Raw genomic sequence first — 19,474 nt, 5'->3', positions numbered from 1 at the left:
TTCTTCAGTCACCTTAACCGTTTGACAAATGATTTGGTTCATAATAGCAGATCTAAATCCTTGACTATGCAAACAGCAGTTAAACTGAATCCGAGATTCTTCCTTGTGTCTTTTTTTTCTGACAGAGACCAGTCAAAGCTGTAAATATCATACATACATACTTCTTTCACAGACCTGGGAGCAGTTAGATTTTTGGAAGTACCCTTCATGGGTATTTCCACAGATAAACAAGCATCCGCACAAACACTGAAATTTGTTTGTGGTGTTGAAGCAGCCCGAGCAGGCCCACGGCCTCTCCGTCCACATCATACCAGTAATCACAGGTGCTGTGTAGAATCCTCCTATCACATGACTGGCCTTTGATGCTCACTTCCTTTGTGCACAGCCATCTTTGAAGAATATGTTTGTGCACTGAACAAAAAGACGAGTGGAGGCAACTAGAAGAACGACCTTCTCATTGTTCCCCTTTTTGTTAATCTTCAACACAATGAGCTCAGATGTACTGGGGTTTACATCGTGCATCAAACAAAACTGAACTAGATTCAAGGATTAAGGACAGTAAAGTGAAAACAGTATTGTTATTATGTAGTAATGCATGTGTGTCACATCACAAAGTCACATCACAACAGATACCTCTTTGTTTCACCCAATCGTGGACGCCCACAGAAGAAAAAGAGGCTGTAAACACTGTTAGAGTTCCTTCAAACTGATTCGATAGGAGTGAGTGAGAATAAATCCTTCCATGGCTTCACTGTCATAAGCTTCTATGTAATGGCACAACCTTAGAAACTGTTTGAAATCAAACACAGACTGCACTGATGCATTCAAGTGTTCTTGCAAGTTTGCTTGTTAGACCACATCTTGAGGAGGGCCAGATTTGAAGTGAGGGGCCAAAGGGACATTTACATTCCCTCTTTTAATTAATTCAAATGCATTAAAACAATGCATTTTTCGTTCTTTCTCTGTTTTTGTTGTTGTTGTTTTGTTTTCACAATTGAAAAAGAAACATTATAAATACAAAAGTACAGAAAAAAAGGCACCTTTAATGTGTGTTCCCATGGGGCCAAACTTTTAAATGAAAGCTTAATCTTGTTCTTAGTAACAGACTACCCTACAACCAGAATAATCACATGGCCAGAATGAGCTCACTATGTGGTACTGTCGTAAATAGGTAAATAGCGAAATGATATGACTCCTCCCTTTTCAGAGTCCAAACATTATATTCAGGCAAACATACCATTTTGCTGCCCCCTGTCTACTTGGCAGCTGTCTAAAGCAGCAAACAACTGTAGGAAACTCCAGTCTCAGTTCTGTGAAAAGGCAGTAAAACAACAGGACAAAGAACAGCAGTTGTGTGTCTTGAGTCCCGTTGATAAGAGAAAACACAAATCAGACAGGCTTTGACACAACACCAGAGCACTCTCTGTCGAGAGAATGACCGTCTGATCACCCCTATTTTTCTATCACTGTCCCTCTTCACCTTCTCTGCCCTCCTCCATCAGTTTTCTTTTGCAGAATAGAGTTTCACAGTTATATATACTATATATTAACTGTAGATAGCAATTATAGCACAACTGCTTTTGTTGCTTAAAGGTAGTGTTGGTTGGACTGGAACAGCACCTACTGTTGAAGCTTTGTAAATGTATAATATTGGCCACACAATCACCGTATATTAATGATAAGTGACTTAAAAAAAATACATTTCCAGTTTCATCTTTTAAATAGCAATTTTAAAGCATGACATTGAGATACACTATAATTTTATAGAACTCTGTCACTTTCTAAAATAATGACGTCTTTCAGATGACTAACTACATCCTGAAACTGTTCCATGACCTTCCATTCAGACATTTGGAACTATTTCATAAATCTGCTTTTATACCAAGCACAGAAGTTGTTGTTTCTCTGATGTCTTGGCACTTCTTTTCATGCACACCAAGCATCTCAAACAGAACTTTGCCTTGTTCTCTCTTTATTGGCAGCACACTAGGATCATTTCTTGCCACTGCTTGTGTGCCTTTAATGTTTTGTTATTTGTTTGACAACTCATAAATAAGTTTACTGCTCAAGAAAAAAATGAAAAGGGAAGTTACTCCCCCACATAGCTCTGGAGGTGGCTGGCACGCCTTCTTGCTAAGCACAAATGCACTGTGAAACTCTGCATCCACAACATCAATACACTTTGTAAACTCTGAAGTAGAACTGGACCTTTATTGCCATGGGAACTTACTGAAACATGCCATTAATGACAGTATGCATGTGGCCATGTCATTGTGTTATTCTCACACAACTCTTATCTAACTTTCTCTTCCCTTAAGCGTTTCTCCATGGTATACCCAGCATACTGCTGTCCTGTCACCAGGACAGCATGAGCAACACGGCTACGGCTAACAGCCATGGCTACAGGCCAAAGCAAAAGACAGCTGTCAGAATCCCAGTCTGATCTAGAAAGCCTGATGTCAGTGCTGTGAAAAGGCAGAGTAAAACACTGAACCATCCCATGTCCCGGTGATAAGAGGAAACACAGGTTAACGGGGGAACAGACACACCACCACCATATCATACAAATCTGTGTATGTTAGAATTCCATCTATTTATTGGATGCTTAAACTTAAAGACATACATCACTGCATCCATGTTAACAACTCATAATGGTAGTAATGTGAGATGTAGCTTATCCTGCGTGTTTCACACTGAAAGGTGTGAATGTTGGCCAAGGTACATGTCAGGGACGTGGTTTGTTCTCTCTTCCTCTATATTTTGCCTCTAGTCTAATTGATGTTTCTTTGACGCTCAGCTGATCGCTGCTAAAATGCAAGTCAGCAGAGGTGGAACAGCATGTACAGGAGGTTACAGTTTAAAACTTTAACTCTTAGAGGCCTGGTCCTTTCCAGTGAAATTCAAAAAACATTTCTGTTTCTGTTTTGGTTTAGTTTTAGTTGCACCCTCATTATACTTTGCATTAAAGATCTGATATTAATTAAAAGGATTCTTGTTATCTCAATAAATCAATATGTAAATTTGGCAGAAGGGATAAAGAGATTGTATGAAGGTTTTTGTTGAGGCAAAGTGAGGCGACTTATCATTTGTTGGACGGCTGTGTGTTTCTGGACTGTACTCCAAACACCTTCAGACCTTATAGCATCCTGATTGCATTACATACTGCATACAATTCAATCCTGCAAAACTTTTCTTTATCCAAAAAAAATACAAAAACAATCTGCACACCAGCACTTTCATGTGTTCCTCAGAAATATAACCAGTTGATTCTTGTCTCTCAAGCTTCACCCTCAGGACCCATCAGTGAGCTGTTAACTATCAGCAGTAACGGTGGGGTCCGTCAGGTGCCTGGGAGGTAACGGAGGGCGTGGAGCTGGATGTATGAGACGGCTTCATGGGCGTGAATGACCATCTGGAGGATGGGACGGGCCACATCCTCAGCCTGGGGCTGGATCTGGACTACCTCCATGTAGATGGTGCTGAGCGGCAGGCTGGCCTGAGCGCTGCGACAGGCACTGGGAGTATAGGGGTCTTACATGTCAGAGCTGGTGCTCCAAGTAACAGCGCTGACAGTAGCAGTATTACTCATTCAAGCTACAGCAGCAGGAGTAGTTGTAGTAACTTCTCTGAGGAGAGTGCTGTGTCCGACAGTGATGATGAACGGCTCCAAACTGGGTCTGGATCTGATTCTCAAAACCCTCAGCACGATCAGCCTCTGCCCCTACAACACCAAGAGACCTCCTGTCAGAGAGTCAGGCTGGACCTGGCACCAAATCGACCCCCTGGAGACCCTCCACAGCTAGAAACATCATCTCCCACTGACCCTGCCACAGACTACCGCACCAAGGTGGAGTTTGCTCTCAAGCTGGGCTACTCTGAGGAGCTGGTGCTGCTGGTGCTGAGGAAACTGGGCCCACAGGCACTCATCAATGACATCCTAGGTGAACTAGTCAAACTGGGAACCAAGACGGAGATCGAGCAGCAAGGAGGTTCGACTGCTTCCCAGTTTCCCTCCTCTTCATTGTCATCCTCTTTGGCTTCCTCCAACTCCTCTCTGGACTCCTGCCGGCTGCTGTCTCCTTCACAGATGCTGGAGGACAGAGAAAACCTTCGGCCTGTTGTGGTGGATGGGAGCAACGTAGCCATGAGGTAAGGATGAGAAGTTTTTGGAAACAACAAGCTTATGCTCTTCTGCCATTTGCTTACACATACTGTAGCCACGTTGTGCATGATTTACTGATGCTGCATCACGCAATGAAATCCTGTATTGCAGAGTAAGTAAGGGATGAGTGGTTAATCACTAATATGACCAATTTCTGATAAAATAAACATGAATATCTTTTTTGGAATGGTCAAATAAAACAAACTCTTATCTGGCTGTTGTTAGCTGCCAAGATACTTTAGCCACTGCAGCCAAGTTAGCAACCGTTTGACAAATATTGTATGACACACATACTGCGTGACACATAATTGTGACATTGCTAGCTATAAAATGAGGAAACATATAAACGTTTACTCAGTTTCATCAAGTCTTTATTTATAGTGTCTCTCTACACAAAACTAATAAAGACAGGTTCACACTTACTGGCATCACATAAATCTCTGTGTCTATAATTATTTCAGATTTAGTAGACTGATTTATGAAACATGTTTAGGCAAACTATAGACAGACAGTTCTTGCTAAAATCCAGATCGAAAAATTGAACCAGACACATTCATCCAGTCCACGTGTTGCATGGAATGATGGAGCCCAGGCGGTCCACTCCTGTCTGCCAGATCTGAGCCATCAGCAGACCATGTCATGGCTGACCAAATGAATCTGAACTGGCCCTAATGTGGACCACAATTCATCTCTCTTCTTTTTTTATTTTCCTATTATAACTGACTTTGTATGACAAGAAAGTCATAATAAGTTTATAAAACCAAAGTTTTAAAGATAACTGGAGCAGAATAATAAGATATTAGTAATAAGATATTAATATTAAGATCACACTTTACTGCCCCTGGCCGACATTACTTTTTAAGTAGTCATGAAACTTTACAGGTGTGTTGTTCAGATCAAAATGAAGGTCAAGTTTGAAGATAGGTGTGGTCCAGCCCGAGTAATTAATTAATTAATTAATAATTGTAAAATCCTCCAATAGTGATACTTTGTATTTATCATCAGTCATCATTGTCTGCATGAGTCACTTGCAGCATAGGTTGCCATAGTGATATATTCCAAATAATTCTAGCCCAACCTCTCAATTCTGAGAGGTGCATTTTCCAAAGGAATGATCTGATGCTCTAGTATGGAGGTGACACTGCAGTCACTGCAGTCTCTGGGATTTTACCTCTCCCTCCTGTTTCTGATTCTGCTCTGCTCTCTCTTCATACGCTAGATTGCTAGTTGCTGTTTCATCATCCATCGATTAAATACAAACATATCAGAACTTACTACACAAAATATAGATTTACGAGACATTGTGCCACCTCTGTTTCTGGTGAGCATGACACAAGAATCTTCAGAAAGCATATGTGTATCTGGTGTTTCTTCCTTGGAAGGGTTTCGGTTTGTCTCACCATTCTGCCAGATCACTGATCCTTTATATAATCATAGGCATTGATACTGACATATGTCCATTCTTACTTTTATTCAACATTGCAAGAGGGGGCATTCTTCAAAAGTTTTGTTAATTTCTCAGGGAATAATGCATTGCTGATATTTAATTAAGCATACTTAGGTGGTTGGTATCAATGAGTGGGTACAATTTGATGTTAGATCCTAGATCTGGTGTGCTTAATTAATGGTTAAGCAGATATAAAATATGAAGAGGTACAGGGCTATCAAGTTTGATACTGGTTTAGGATTGATTAAATTAAATGGGACTTTATGACATTGGCGGATTTATGCACTACTGCAATTCAACAAGTTCAGTGGACCAAATAGAGTTTATACAATTCAGAGTTTAGTTTTGCAATATGTTCTTTGTAGTTTTTGGTGTGTATTTTTCTTTTCAGTGACTTCTGTCACATTGTGTATGTAGTTTGGCTAGTACCTGGACTATATGAGGTAGTGCATATGTGCGTTTGAAACACCACCCACTAAATGTCAGTGTTGAATGCAGGAGAGAAGACTGAATGTCTGAATAATGCCTCGACACATTTATTGAACAAACATCATTATAGCTGTCACAAGGTTATAAAAAAATGTCAAGCCCGTCATAATTATCTTCTTCCCACTCCACAAGTTGATTTCCTCAATTACTTCAGGCCATATTCTTGTTGTCAAAATGAAATGTGGGAACAAAGCAAAGAGTTCTCTTGTTGTTTTCCCTTATTAAGGTGATGTCATTCTCAGTGGATGCATAATACTGACTACACCTATATTTCACACCAGCTTCTCTAAAGCATTTCTTTAACTTGCAACATTAGTGATGTTATTTTATGATGTCTGTAACTGTTTTGTCATGCCAACAAGTGAACCCCAGTGACTGTAAAGAGATTACAATACAGCAATAATTGCAAGGTGTTAAAATGTCTCTTTTCATTCCCTGCAAATTTGTTTCAATTCATACAAATCAAATGGTGGTATCAGGTTTTATATTTTGGTGGTTTGGTGGTTATTTTGTTTACCATATTGTTTGCATTTGCTTCACTTGATTGTCTTTATTTATCTCTCTCTTGCAGTCATGGAAATAAGGAAGTGTTCTCCTGTCAAGGCATCCAGCTGGCTGTTGATTGGTTCTTGGAACAAGGTCATCGTGACATCACTGTATTTGTCCCTGCCTGGAGAAAGGAGCAATCACGACCTGATGCCCTCATCACAGGTTAGGGTAACTATAGTTTTTAGTGAGGATTTAAAGTCGCAATCTAAAGCAAGCAAAGCATGTGCCTAAATCCTCTTCTTCATGAGGGATTTTTATATTTTTCAATACAAAAATGAACATTTATCAATTTTCTTTTTCTCCTTTTATGTTGAACTGTCTTCTTCTCCAGATCAAGAGATCCTAAGGCGGCTGGAGAAAGATAAGATCCTGGTCTTCACTCCATCGCGCCGTGTGCAGGGACGCCGTGTGGTGTGCTATGATGACCGCTTCATCGTCAAACTGGCTTATGAGTCAGACGGCATCATTGTTTCCAACGACAACTACCGTGACCTTGCCAATGAAAAGCCAGAGTGGAAGAAATTCATTGATGAACGTCTATTGATGTACTCTTTTGTGAATGACAAGTAAGAAACTCATGCCAAGGGAAACAGTAAATGGGTAATGGACCAAAGACAGAGGTGTAGGAGCTTGGCTGCTATGTATGAGCAATGAAAACCTACATTCTCTGAGGACTTCCTGTTTATTTATCAGGCACTTTGTATTTCCTCACCTCAGTTCCTATGATCTAGTTTATTTCTCTTGAGTTTTGTTTAATGATCAAATCCACTCACCATTGGAGGGGACTTTCTTTAGCTTTTGCATTGTGTCCCATATTTCTTCAGTGATCTATTGTTACAGTGCTTTTGGATGCTACCTGACCATTGTTCTTATTAGAAGACCTATTGGTTTGTTATTTTCAGGTTAAAGCTATTTTGTTACATCTGGGGTTAATAGATTAATTAATCCTTTATTGTGTGTTTAGGTTCATGCCACCAGATGACCCTCTGGGACGCCATGGACCCAGTCTGGAGAACTTTTTAAGAAAGAAACCTGTTATTCCTGAACACAGGAAGCAGCCATGTCCTTATGGTAAAAAATATGCACTTACATACACTTCTATCAGTGAAGAATTTCAAGCCTATGAGAGAACTGTAATATTTTGAAAAAATATTCATCTATTGAGAGTTGCACATGTGCAGTAATCATTGGGCAGGGTAAACAGATGGTGGCAGTCTGCTAGCTACAAGGGAACACCCCCAGTGTCTGACAATGACTGGCCAGTTTGACAACAGGGAATAACAATATACAGGGAATGTTCTTTGTCAAAAGTAACAACAAATTAATGTTTAATGTTCCTTATTGTATCACAAAGAGCTTATGGAATAAACACAAGATAAAAATAGATATAAATACTATCCACTAAATTTTATAAAACATTTTGGTTTCAGCAAATTAGTGAGAAAAGCTTTCCTTTTTTCTTCCTTTAGGGAAGAAGTGCACATATGGACACAAGTGCAAGTTTTATCACCCTGAAAGAGGAAGCCAACCCCAGCGTGCTGTGGCTGATGAGCTCCGTGCCAGTGCCAGAATTTCATCAGTAGCTTCCAGAGGCCTGCTGGAAGATGCCCTGATGGTGAAGAGCCAAAGTTCTGGAATGGCCGAGGCTGAGCAAAGTCGGGGCACTCCAAAGAACCAGCCAGTTCCTAGCAGCCCCAGAAGCTCCTTCAGTGACCTCCTGGAGGACAGGCTTCGGGTACAGGAAGGACGTAGGGGGAGCAACAGCAGTAGCAGTAGCTGTAGCAGCAGCTTTTTAGGGTATCCTACTCCAGGGGGACCTCCTTCTTCAGGAAGTCTAGACCAATGGGATCACCCTGGGGGAGGGGGTGGAGGCAGCTCCAGGCTTGCTGGCACCTCAGGACCAAGCTTTGCTGAAACTTACCACAGATGTGAGTCCCCAGACCCGGGCTACAGCTCACTGGTTAAGGCCTACTCTGACCTCAGTTTGGTAGTACCACAAAGTCCTGAATGCTTCTTCCCTGCTGATCTGCGAGCAGGATCACTGCCCTCAGACTGTAGCAGTGAAAGCAGTGTCAGCTCAGACTCCTTCTCTCCTGATCCCTTGTTAGACGATGGCCCCAAGTGCCACCATCACCACCACCATACCCACCACCATCCTCACTGCTCTGGTCAGTATGCTCACCCTGTAAGCCGTGCCCCTCCTGGTCTGGGCCAGCATACTCCTCATGGCTATCCCATTCTTCAAGCACCGCGGAGACAACATGGTTTTGTCTTGGAAGAATCTACATCTTCTGTTACTACTCATGCATCTCCACGTCCCTTCAAGCCCCCTTCAGCTTGCATCCCTCCGCTTCCTCAGCACCCATTGCTGAGCAGTTTCCCAGGAGAATTCCAAGCTCGTTCACCACGTCCACCCCAAACATCCGTTGCTCACTCCCTCTCTCAGAGCTCCCCTCTCGGCCGCAGTGTGACGGGTTCCCTCTGGCAAGAAGGTGGGCTCCAGGACTCTCAAATGTACCAAGGGTCACCACTTCATTCCAGACGAAACCAATCTGGACTGAACCAACTACCACAGCATCAGTCAAACTGGGGCTCCCATTACCAGCAGTCCCCGAAACCTTGCTATGATCTGTTTGCCTTCCATTGCCTACCAGAAGTCCATGAGAAAGCTTGGCTCTCACCTTGGGGTAGGCAAGCCAATTCATCACCCCATGCCCTTCCATCATCAAGTCTTCCACCACTCCCACAGCTCTCCCTTCCACCTATCCCTACCCACAAAAGCCACTTGCCCTCAGTGCCCCAGCAGCAGGAGCCCTCTGCCTTTGGTCGATACCAGGAGCTTAGGGAGAGGGTGTTTGTAAACTTGGGCCGCATCTTCCCTCCAGATTTGGTGAGGATGGTGATGGCCAGGAACCCTCATTCTACGGATGCTCAGGAGCTTGCAGCTGCAATTTTGTTGGAGAAATCACAGCGCGGTCCCTGAATTGAATCAGATTGTGAAGTTCCAGCTTCATCTTTACTGGTCTCATGTCTGCAGGTTCATTCCTTGCAATCATCCTCAAAGTCAGGTTCGACATTACCAAACCACAAGCACAAGATATAAAACTCACTAAGTGGTTAATGGACTGCTTGTTTTAATTGCAGGGAAGTTGTCTCATTAATTTTAATGGTATTTTGTGTAAAGGGAAATCCCCAAATTGCCATATTTATGCCTGCTATTTCAGCACTTAAGATCAGGAAAGGTTGGGGTTTAATGTGCATGTTTGAGCTTTCGGTTATGAGTCAAGACATCGGTATCGTAGGGAGGCTTTTAATGTGTTGTGGGTGACAGTATTGTTCATTTTAAATTAATTTATATGTTGCATTTTAATTTATTTACATATTTTAAAATTATTGTTTCTGGCACTTTTTTAATGTTGTTCCTCCTCAGCTTTGTTTTTCTTTTCTTTTTTCTTTTTTGGCAATCATATCAGGGTATAAGTGTAGCTCAAATTCATACTTTCCGTTTGAGTAAAAGTTTTCAATTTTCCAGTCACAAGATGATGGCATGGAATATTAAATTGTGAAGTTTCACTGCCAAACTACGAACACATTCCTGCCATATTTAATGCTTGAGTTAGCTCAACAAACGTTCTCTCTGTACTGACAGGTGGTAGATTAGATGCTGTGGTGAGATTTTGCGGATTTCCCCCCAAAGGGAAGTGAAACTCAGTCGGCAACCACAAAAGAAGATAGCAAAAACTCCATTAGAAAACCCCAAGCTGTTGTTCACTTTTGAATTAGAGTTTATTTCCTCTGCTAGGATAGCCCTGTCAGCTGACTTGATGGTTCATTAGCTTTTAGTGTTGATTTTTTTTTTTTTTTTTAAACCCACCATGTGTCCTTTTACATCTTTAAACCATATCAAAGTTTGAGTTGAGAACATGGTCACCATGAATGTTTAGGTTGGATTAGGATTGTTATTATTATTTTAATCTAAAATATGTGTTAATTTATTACCGTATTACATGTGTTAATGTCTGTGGTGCATGACACACAGGGTTTCCTTTATTAGTGGTGACACCACTGGGAGTGTTTAGGCATCTCAAACAGGGTGTAACTCTTTTGTACCCTTCTGTTGAATACAAAGAGATCTATACATTTGCAGTAATAGGCAAGTACAGACTGGCAAGAGTTGGAAAAAACCTTACTAAAATTATTTTTTTCCTGGGCAGATGCCAGATGCTTAATATCCTTTTGGTGGGAACACCTACTGATAACAGTCTTTAGTTCTACAAACTTTTCTCAGAGGCGCTAATCTCATTGCTTTAATTAAAACTCAGTAAATTAAAAGAAATCCTTTTCAAAATGTAAGTGGTAATACCAATCTTAAAGGAGCCAATAACCCAAAAATGAAAATTGAGTCTTTATACTGATGGAAAGTTGATGTTTCATAGTCCATAAAACATTATTTAAACACTTTGTTCAGGCCCAAATCTTCACTGCTACACTAAACATGTTAATGTGCACAGGGGCTAAAGTGAGGGGATCTGGTGGATCATTTTTTTTTCCTGTTGTTTTTATATGTTTTGAAACAAGTCCCCAGGGACTTCAGTTGTTTAGGAAAATGCTGCAACGCTGTAAAGCTTCAGAAATGTTCTGTGGACTATAAAACTACACTCGACCGTACATCAGAATAGAGGTGAGGAGATGATGACTGAATTTTCATTTTTGGTTGAACCATTCCTTTAATTGATTCATAGGAAGATTACCTTGCTTGGACAGCAGTAAGCTTAAGTAAGCGTAAGTACAGAAGTTCAGTACATTCACTGCTACTAACAATTCAAAGATAGTCAAAGAAATGTCAGAAGATAGTAAAATCACCCATCACATCTTTGCAGGTTTGCAAGGTGACTTGCTTGTTTGTCCAAAAAAAAATATTATTATAAATACTTTCCTATCAGTGTTTGTACTACTCTTGTCTGCTCTCTCTTTAAAATATTTAATTAAGCTGTCTTCTCTTAAAGCACTTTGAACTACATTGGTTGTGGGAAATAACAATATTCTTATTTTTGTAATTATCTCCATCAATGGGATTATTTAAATCCAAGGAAGTGTTTGTAAAACTAAACCTCTTACCTGGTTAGCACAATATCTAGCAGCCAGATGATACCTCTCTTTGTTGATACAAATTGTATCCTATGAACTTTTTAAACAATATCATTGTTTTATATGAAAATATTTAAACAAAAAAAAAATATTTCGAGTTGAATATTTTGAGTATTTGTGGCAAACTTTGTCACCTTTTGTACTCCGCCTTTTATTTATATGAGGGGGCTTTTTAATTGCCTTTTTTCCCAAGTGCAGCAAAGAGAAAGTCTCAGATGCACTTTCTGGAAACAGCTATAGCTATTGTTTATGTTATCCATGAACTAAAAGCATGGAAACGTGCAGTCCCAAATGGAAATTCTCGTCCAGTTGAGGGCGGAGGTGTAGTCAGCCCAACCATGGTGAAAGCACGTATTGAACCTGACTGTGGTTAAATATGATCTGTCCTCATTAGTCCTGAGACATACTGAGCATCAACAGTGTGTGTGTGAGTTCACTCAAAAGACAAGTTTTGATGACTGTGGTTTCAGTCAAAACTCCTTGTCATATTTGCTCTCCGGTGCTTGAAATCTTCCAAGATGCCTTTCCCATAAATCTGAAACCACGACATCTACATTTATCCCAGCGCTGTCTTACTTGAAGAGCATTCCCCTCCAGGGCTGTAACTATGACCTGAAAGGTGTCATCTCAGGAAAAAAAAAAGTCCTTGGTACTTCCTACTAGTCCCATCATCAACAAGTCTGTCAGTTGATTTACTTCTCCCTGACACTCTAATGGCTTTGTGCTCTCGCCCTGCTGGTCTGGCTGGCACTGTGTGCTTGTGTGTGCAGCAGGGTCGGTTTACTGCAGTTTAATTAAACAAACCTCTAAAGGTGCCGTGTTAACATTCCTGTGGATATTAAAAAGCCTATTTACTGTATGGGGGCAAATAATATTTTTCTATTATCGTGAACTTGTTAAAGAGCTATTTTTCTAATTGTACATGATGTTTATCCGCAAGAAGAGATTGTAGTGGCGGTCAGTGTTGCTGAATAAGGGGATGTATACATTGCTAACTGTGCAAATGTTATTTTGTGTTTGGATTTCACCACAAATTTTGCTTGACTGTGTTCAGACTGAATGTGAAACAAGCACTTTTCCACGTCATGTCAAGTGTTTTAGCGCACCAAATTCTTCGCCATGAACAGCAAACGTTGGCTGTAGCTGTTCGTTGGCTAGCATCACGCACACCAGACATGTGTGCGACACTCGAGACTTCCTGTGTGTTGTGTGTCAGCCTGAAACCGAGTGTGTCAGCAGCACAGGCACAGGTGGCACTGATGACGTTAATTGGTGTTGCTGATGACACAATTTATGAGATATGGCCAGAATTAAAGTTTAAACATTTAAAAAAAAAAATGAACTCACACTGTCAGAAGGAACAACAGTGCTGACGCTCTGTCGAAGGCATCTTGATAGCTGTGCTGAGGGATGTCTACAGAATTTAGCATGCTAGCAAGTTGGCCCCGTCTCCTGATACCTTCTCTCGTACCAAAAGGCAGAAGGCTGATACGCTTTATTTGGGGGATGTAAAAGCTGCAAGTCTAAGAGGTGAACTAAATAACCAAAATTGTTAAGAAAACACATATTTTTACACCTTCTTTTCTAACAGAACAGCATGTGAATTCAAGCTTCTCTCTTTTGATGGACACAAACGAGTTTAATATTGGCACGTCAAATAACACGCTTCGTTCAAACTCGATATAAATTAGATAAAACTCACCGAAACGGTTTGTCTTTCCACGATCACCTCTGGTTTAGTTGAAATAAAATCCTCCATTTACAGAGTAAGGTGACAAAATATTCCAGACTCCCGTCAGCTAACAGGGCTGCTTAGCTCCATGTCTACATGCTAACAGCAGCTAGTCAATGATGGCAGCGTCAGGAAAAAAGGAGCGGGTGGAGTAAAGTGAGCGGCAGTAAGCAGTTATACTGCCCCCGGCAGTTTTTGAGCTGACTTTGAAATCTGACTATTTCTTACAAATGTCTCCTCTGTTCTAGTCAAGTGTCCCACTCAATCAGAACAGTGTGAACGCCAGCATGCACAGCGCCAACAATCTGAAACCGAAGCAGTCTAGCTGAACTTTATCACCGTTAGTTATGTCATTTAACACCTGTGCTTTTTCTACTTCAAGGTGTCAAGATGTCATCTGTGCAGCCTGCTACTTTTTATAACTTCAGCCGAGCAGCACATGATTTTTGTTTGTACCTGATTTGACTGATTTGTCGATGCATGACTTTCACCCGCCACTACATCATGTTTTCCTTTTTGAATGCATATTTTTTACAGAACTTTTGTGTGAATGTTAGCAAAAAAACTTTAAAAATCATACTGTCCCGCTCTCAGACTAAACGGTTTTTCACAGGGAACATGCGTCTGTTGTCTTGCATTTAGTCATTCTGCCTAAGATCTGATTCATGTTCAGTCTGAACACACCCTTAAGAATTTATGTGTCAAAATCCTGTTTTTCTTTGGTGCTACAATGGCCTCAAATCTGGCAATTTTATCCAGTGGGGAAGAAACTTAAAATGTCAACAATGTCCCTGTTCCGTTTATTCCCGCCTCTATTTCTGATGTGCTTTAAGTCAGGATCGTTTGTGCTAGAGATCATTTAAGCGCCACCACTTCAGGGACCAAAGCCAGGTAAAAGGCCATGTGTTGCCCTCAGATGTTTCCCCTTGTTCAAGTCATTAGTGGTGATATTAAACCAAAATAAAAAGCAGCTATTAAAGCGTTTGACCACTGCTGCTGTTTCACCGTGCGTTGATGCCGGCAGACGAAGAGTTTTATTCCAAAAGACAGCCCAATTACCCAAAGCTGTCACAGACAACTGTGCTGATTAAACCTGATTATGCTGCATAGTGTGTTGTGTCTGAAAAAAAAAACCTTTAGATTCAGATGAAATTGGCTCCACGAGCAAGTTTTACCTCCATGTCATGACTTGTTTCTTAGCCTGTCTTTTTACTTCTAGATGTAATGAGAACATAAATTCAGAGTGAGCGTCAAAAGCCCCGCAGGGCCGTGGAGCCTGAGCTTTAGTCGATGAAACCCAAAATACAAGCATGAAAAGCGAACCTGTCAAACCTTTAGATTCTGGGACACTGTGGCCATATGAGACAATGTTGACTGTTCTTGTGTTTGATGTAAAAGTGATTAAAGTGAGCAATAAAAGCCCTACTCAAGCTTTCATGTGTCGTCTGGTCCCTGTGAGGCTCCTTATTGTCTGTCGAATGATAAAGCGGGCGAGGATCCAGCCGGAGACATGATGTGTATTTGAGAGACGAGTTTGATGTCCTCGATTGTAGCGGTGCCACCGATGGAAGTGGTCGATAAATAATAGAAGGATGTAATATAATATATGAATATGAATCCAAATAGAAATTGACCTTTGACTGTTCGGAATGTACAGATAACTACAAAACCCACAATAATCTATCAATTATCAAAATATGTTAATGACGCAGGAATTTCTGATCTTACAGAATATTTTGCAGTGTGATTTGATTTTATCAGTTGACTTTGCTTGTCTTCTTGAACCTCTCCACATCTGCAGTTGTTTCCCAGGTGAGGATGTATTATAATTTTGTGTTTTTTGTTGTGTTGATGCAGGTGCTTCAGTAAAATCTGGAGACACATTTATCTAATTTATGTAAGTCGACTGCATCTGAGCCTTTTTACCCTCAGAGGTGAATCATCTGCAGCTGCTGCAGCATCTGCATAAACTTATTTTTAAAATACAAAAATGTGAACTTATTGTTGGTTACCAGTGTCCTCCATGAGAAGCAGGTAATTACTGGTTATCGGCCGAGAAAATTCATGCAGCGCATCTCTAATTTAGTAACAGTGTGTGTCAGGCTCAGTAGGTTCAGCCGGCTCTACCGGCTCCAGCCTCGGTCAGGACCCTCAAGATCATTCTGTGGCTGCATAGTTGTAAATATAAATTCATTCTTTATTGCGGGCCAAACTACACATTTGAACAAATGTCTCAGTGGATGGAGAATACCAGCACAAGAAATGTAAAACCAGCTAATGTAGTTTGCACATCTGCTCGCTCCCAGCTCTCTGACAGCAGAACTCGACGGCAAACTTTCCCACCGTGACAAACAGTGATACTAGATGGAAAGGAAATGAGACAAATAAGGCTTTTTTTAACAAATGATTTAAATTTTTCAACTGATGACAAAAGAAGTAAAGGTAAGGTACAGATATTAAAGCTTTACAGACAAGCGTGCCAGCAACATTAACAAGCTACAGATGGCCATTTCATTTTGTTGCATAAAAGCACGATATCAACCAATTCAGTCCAGTCTCATGTTGTCTAACAGTCCTGTTGTTTAATTATCGTACATGCAAGCGTTAACTGTCAGTATTGTAGAGGGGACAGGTCCATGGTTGACAGGATATGTTGCTTGCTATTTTTCTGTCAGATTAAAAGACGTGTGCCTGGTCGGGGTGTGGGGCGGAGCTCTAAAAAGCAGGTAGCGGTGTGATTGGCCAAATGCTGCTGGGCAGAGCTTTGGCGAGGCTGAAGCTACAAAGCCCGTTAGCCGGTCTTTCTCCTGGGTAGAAAAATAAGCAGGAGTTCCTGGGGTGGCAGCAGGTTTTGGGCTTTATTAGGAAAGCGAGGCGTTGACATGGCAACGAGACAAACTGTCTCTTTTCATCGTCACGTCCACCCTTCTTCCCGGCTCACATGGACTCAAACTCATCAATGCGCTGCTTGGTGTTGCCCTGGCGGATCTGGCGCAGGGTTTTGTACTTGTCTCTGCCCGCCCTGACGTTCTCGGCGTGAAGCATGTCATTCTGCGTTTTCTTGGTCTCATCCCGGGCCTCGGCCAACTCTGAACTCAGAGCCTGGATGGAGAAAACACACAGAGAGTGGGATGATGAGAGACAGCAAAATAACTGATATCATGGTGTATAAAAAAACATTTGAGGACGTCATCTTGGGCTTTGGGAAACTCGTATTGACATTTTCCACAATGTCAGTCAGTGTTTGGTTTCACCAAACTAATAGATAATCATATCAGATCAGATAATCATTAGTTACAGCACTGCATGGTTAATTTAACCTAGCAGTACATTTTGTAATGGTTTCATTTTCATGTAACAATGTTAAATTGTGTCATAGCTCCCCTATAAGACCATCGAAAGTAATAATCAAACACTGGGACACAGCACCAAGTAGAAACATTCTAACAATCTAGAGTTACAACTAAGTTGTCTTATAATGAGTTCCCAGTACAATGGAATGCAGCATAAAATACCACATTCAGCCTTCCCAGGAGCTTCAAGAGGAAAAATAATGTCACCACGCTGACATGTGTGTCTCAGTAACAGCATCTTTAAATGAATCTTGTCAGAACTGATGTGAATCTCCTCCAGCATTCAGCAGTAACATCAAGCTAATATAGTTGGTAAGACTGAAGCCGTGTCACACACAGCTGTATTCAATGTATAAGACTGTGGCTGATTAGGAAAAGAAAAACAACACATCGTATGTTTTCTATGATTGCATGTTTTGAGAAGTGTTAAAGGTTGCGTCACTGGGTCCCGACAGTAAGTGGTGCCGCGCTTCTTCCCTTTACTTACTGAAAATGATGAAGTTGTTGTTTCCACTTTTGCAAAACACTGAAAATGGTTTGTGATGCATCTCGATCTTGTTTCATTTACATATGGCAACTCTGTGATCCTCCTAAGGTGAAGTCATGTCTGCTAGCCAGAGGTTTTTGTTGTTCTGTGGCCACTTTAGGAGTTAAACTTGTGATAGATTTCTGTGAAAACCAAACGTACTCCATTCTTACTAACAAGTATGATGTGTAAAAGTTACCTGTTTGTTGTACGTACATACATACATACATTGTTCTGTACTACTTTTGTTTTTCTGTCTGAGCATGCCCAGAAATCAGGAACCTCACACACGTCATCCTTACTTAAACAGAATCAAGATTTTAAATGGCTTGTCACACGTGGGCTCTCCTAGAAACATGTTTTCTTTAAAAAATATACAACATCGCAGCTGTAGAGTTATTTCCTACCTGTAGCTGCTTCTTGACTCGTTCGTTCTTCTGCGCCTCGGTGATGCGCTCCTCCTCACTGCGGTGGCTGGTGACGCCCTCGCTGAGCAGCTCGGCGCTTGCCTCGGCGTTCGTTTCGTCGTGCTCATCGTGTTCTGGAGCCGGCGGAGACGTCATGGCCGTCTTCAGCTCCTCCCTGGTCTTCTCCAGGTCGTCTTGTGCTGCCAGAGCCTGGAAAACAAGACGCGTATATTCATAGAGAGAAACAGACACCGAGGGCTTACAGATATGAATATATAGAGATATGGAAAGATGCAGCTAGTGGAGATCAAATTCCACTGTCTTACATCACTTCAACTTTACTCAGATTCTTCACAGTAAAGGGAATGCATTAGTTTAGACAGATTTTTTTTGTCTCCCCGCCATCCAAACATTGTTCCCAGCTGCCAGGGGAAGTGCTTCCAGCTACATTAGAGTAAACAGGGTCCTCTGGTGGTGAGGGCAGCTCAGCTCATTGGGATATGACTATGCTGCAGATCACCAGCTGTCTATGTGCACATGATCTTATCATCTGTCCAGTTTTGTGTTACATTCTTCCCTTTTTCACTAACTTATGGGACCAGCTTCTTCTGCAATGCACTTCCTGGTCACTGTTAACTGAGGGGGAGAGTTTCAAGATAACCTACCTGTTCCTGTTTCAGTATCCAATCAGGAGTCACTAGTGCAGCGACTAAAACATGATCCCGCACTGTCTTCCCAACCAGAAAAACTTTTATTTTTTTGTTGTTTTTATAATAAAAGTACATTTTCCACATCCAGCTTTTGTAGTAACAGACTTAGCCAGAATAATTGCTTGCATATAAAAAAATCATCATCAATTTTTTATATGAAGAAAAAATAAAGCAGAGAATAATGAGCACATAAACACATCACACACATCACACACACACACTCATACACAGGGGCAGCATTACTTTGTGTTGCCATTCTGTTGCTTCATCTTCTTTTTTCCTCTTGGCCTCCTCAAGCAGAGCGATTTTGGCGGTGAACTCTGCTAACTCAGCAGCCTGTCAACAAAGACAACACGTGTCAGGAAAAATAATAACAGAACTGAGCTCAGTGTGGTGTCAAACCAACAGCCCCAAAACACAAAGGGATCTGCACTGCACAGTCATATGAAACAGAACTAGTGACTGATTTGATGAACTGTGTTGTATAATACTGCTGCTTATGACTTTAATATATTGTATGTATGGAAACAAAACATACTTCTTTGACTACATATAAAATTAGTGTTAGGATATAATTTATTCACCTGTAGATAATCAAAGGATTAACACAGTCACCTGTTTAACACTAGTAGTTTTCCTACTGGCTGATACCTCATATTTCTCTATAAAATAACGAATTGCATTACTGCAAGTTTTCTCTAAAGAGTTACTACACATTCTTCATCCTGCTATCCTGCAGGTGTAGTATGTGATAAATGAGTGGAACATAATAAATCCAGATTCTTCCATACACTGATCACCACCCAGATCTCTTTAAACTGCAGAATTATCATTAATTGGTGGTGTGATTTTCATTTAATTGGATAATAAAGCTGCTTGAATTTACAATTCCATCTACAATTTCCATTCAGTAATCTACTAAATATAAATCATTCCATTCAACATTACTGT

General features: G+C 41.0%; 2 protein-coding genes across 6 annotated transcripts in view; one reads left to right on the top strand and one right to left on the bottom strand.

Moving 5' to 3' along the window:
- The window catches only part of LOC119025253 (probable ribonuclease ZC3H12C), a 28,326-nt gene extending 13,364 nt beyond the window's left edge, over positions 1-14,962 (top strand). The window contains exons 2-6 of the mRNA XM_037108635.1: positions 3,283-4,149; positions 6,670-6,809; positions 6,979-7,213; positions 7,612-7,718; positions 8,117-14,962. Coding sequence (XP_036964530.1) covers positions 3,395-4,149; positions 6,670-6,809; positions 6,979-7,213; positions 7,612-7,718; positions 8,117-9,630 — 2,751 coding nt within the window. The 5' untranslated portion in view covers positions 3,283-3,394 and the 3' untranslated portion in view covers positions 9,631-14,962. The remainder of the gene's footprint in view (positions 1-3,282; positions 4,150-6,669; positions 6,810-6,978; positions 7,214-7,611; positions 7,719-8,116) is intronic.
- A 956-nt stretch (positions 14,963-15,918) lies between these two features.
- LOC119026307 (radixin) overlaps positions 15,919-19,474 on the bottom strand; it is a 39,955-nt gene continuing 36,399 nt past the window's right edge. For all 5 annotated transcript variants that reach the window (XM_037110579.1, XM_037110578.1, XM_037110580.1 and 2 more), the window contains 3 exons: positions 18,767-18,859; positions 17,814-18,023; positions 15,919-16,629 (listed from right to left, as the gene is read on the bottom strand). In XM_037110579.1, coding sequence (XP_036966474.1) covers positions 16,465-16,629; positions 17,814-18,023; positions 18,767-18,859 — 468 coding nt within the window. In that variant the 3' untranslated portion in view covers positions 15,919-16,464. The remainder of the gene's footprint in view (positions 16,630-17,813; positions 18,024-18,766; positions 18,860-19,474) is intronic.

This window comes from Acanthopagrus latus, chromosome 9, assembly GCF_904848185.1.
Source record: "Acanthopagrus latus isolate v.2019 chromosome 9, fAcaLat1.1, whole genome shotgun sequence".
Taxonomy (NCBI): Eukaryota; Metazoa; Chordata; class Actinopteri; order Spariformes; family Sparidae; genus Acanthopagrus; species Acanthopagrus latus.
Note: the sequence above shows the minus strand (reverse complement) of the source record. Positions and strands in the feature narration are given on the sequence as shown.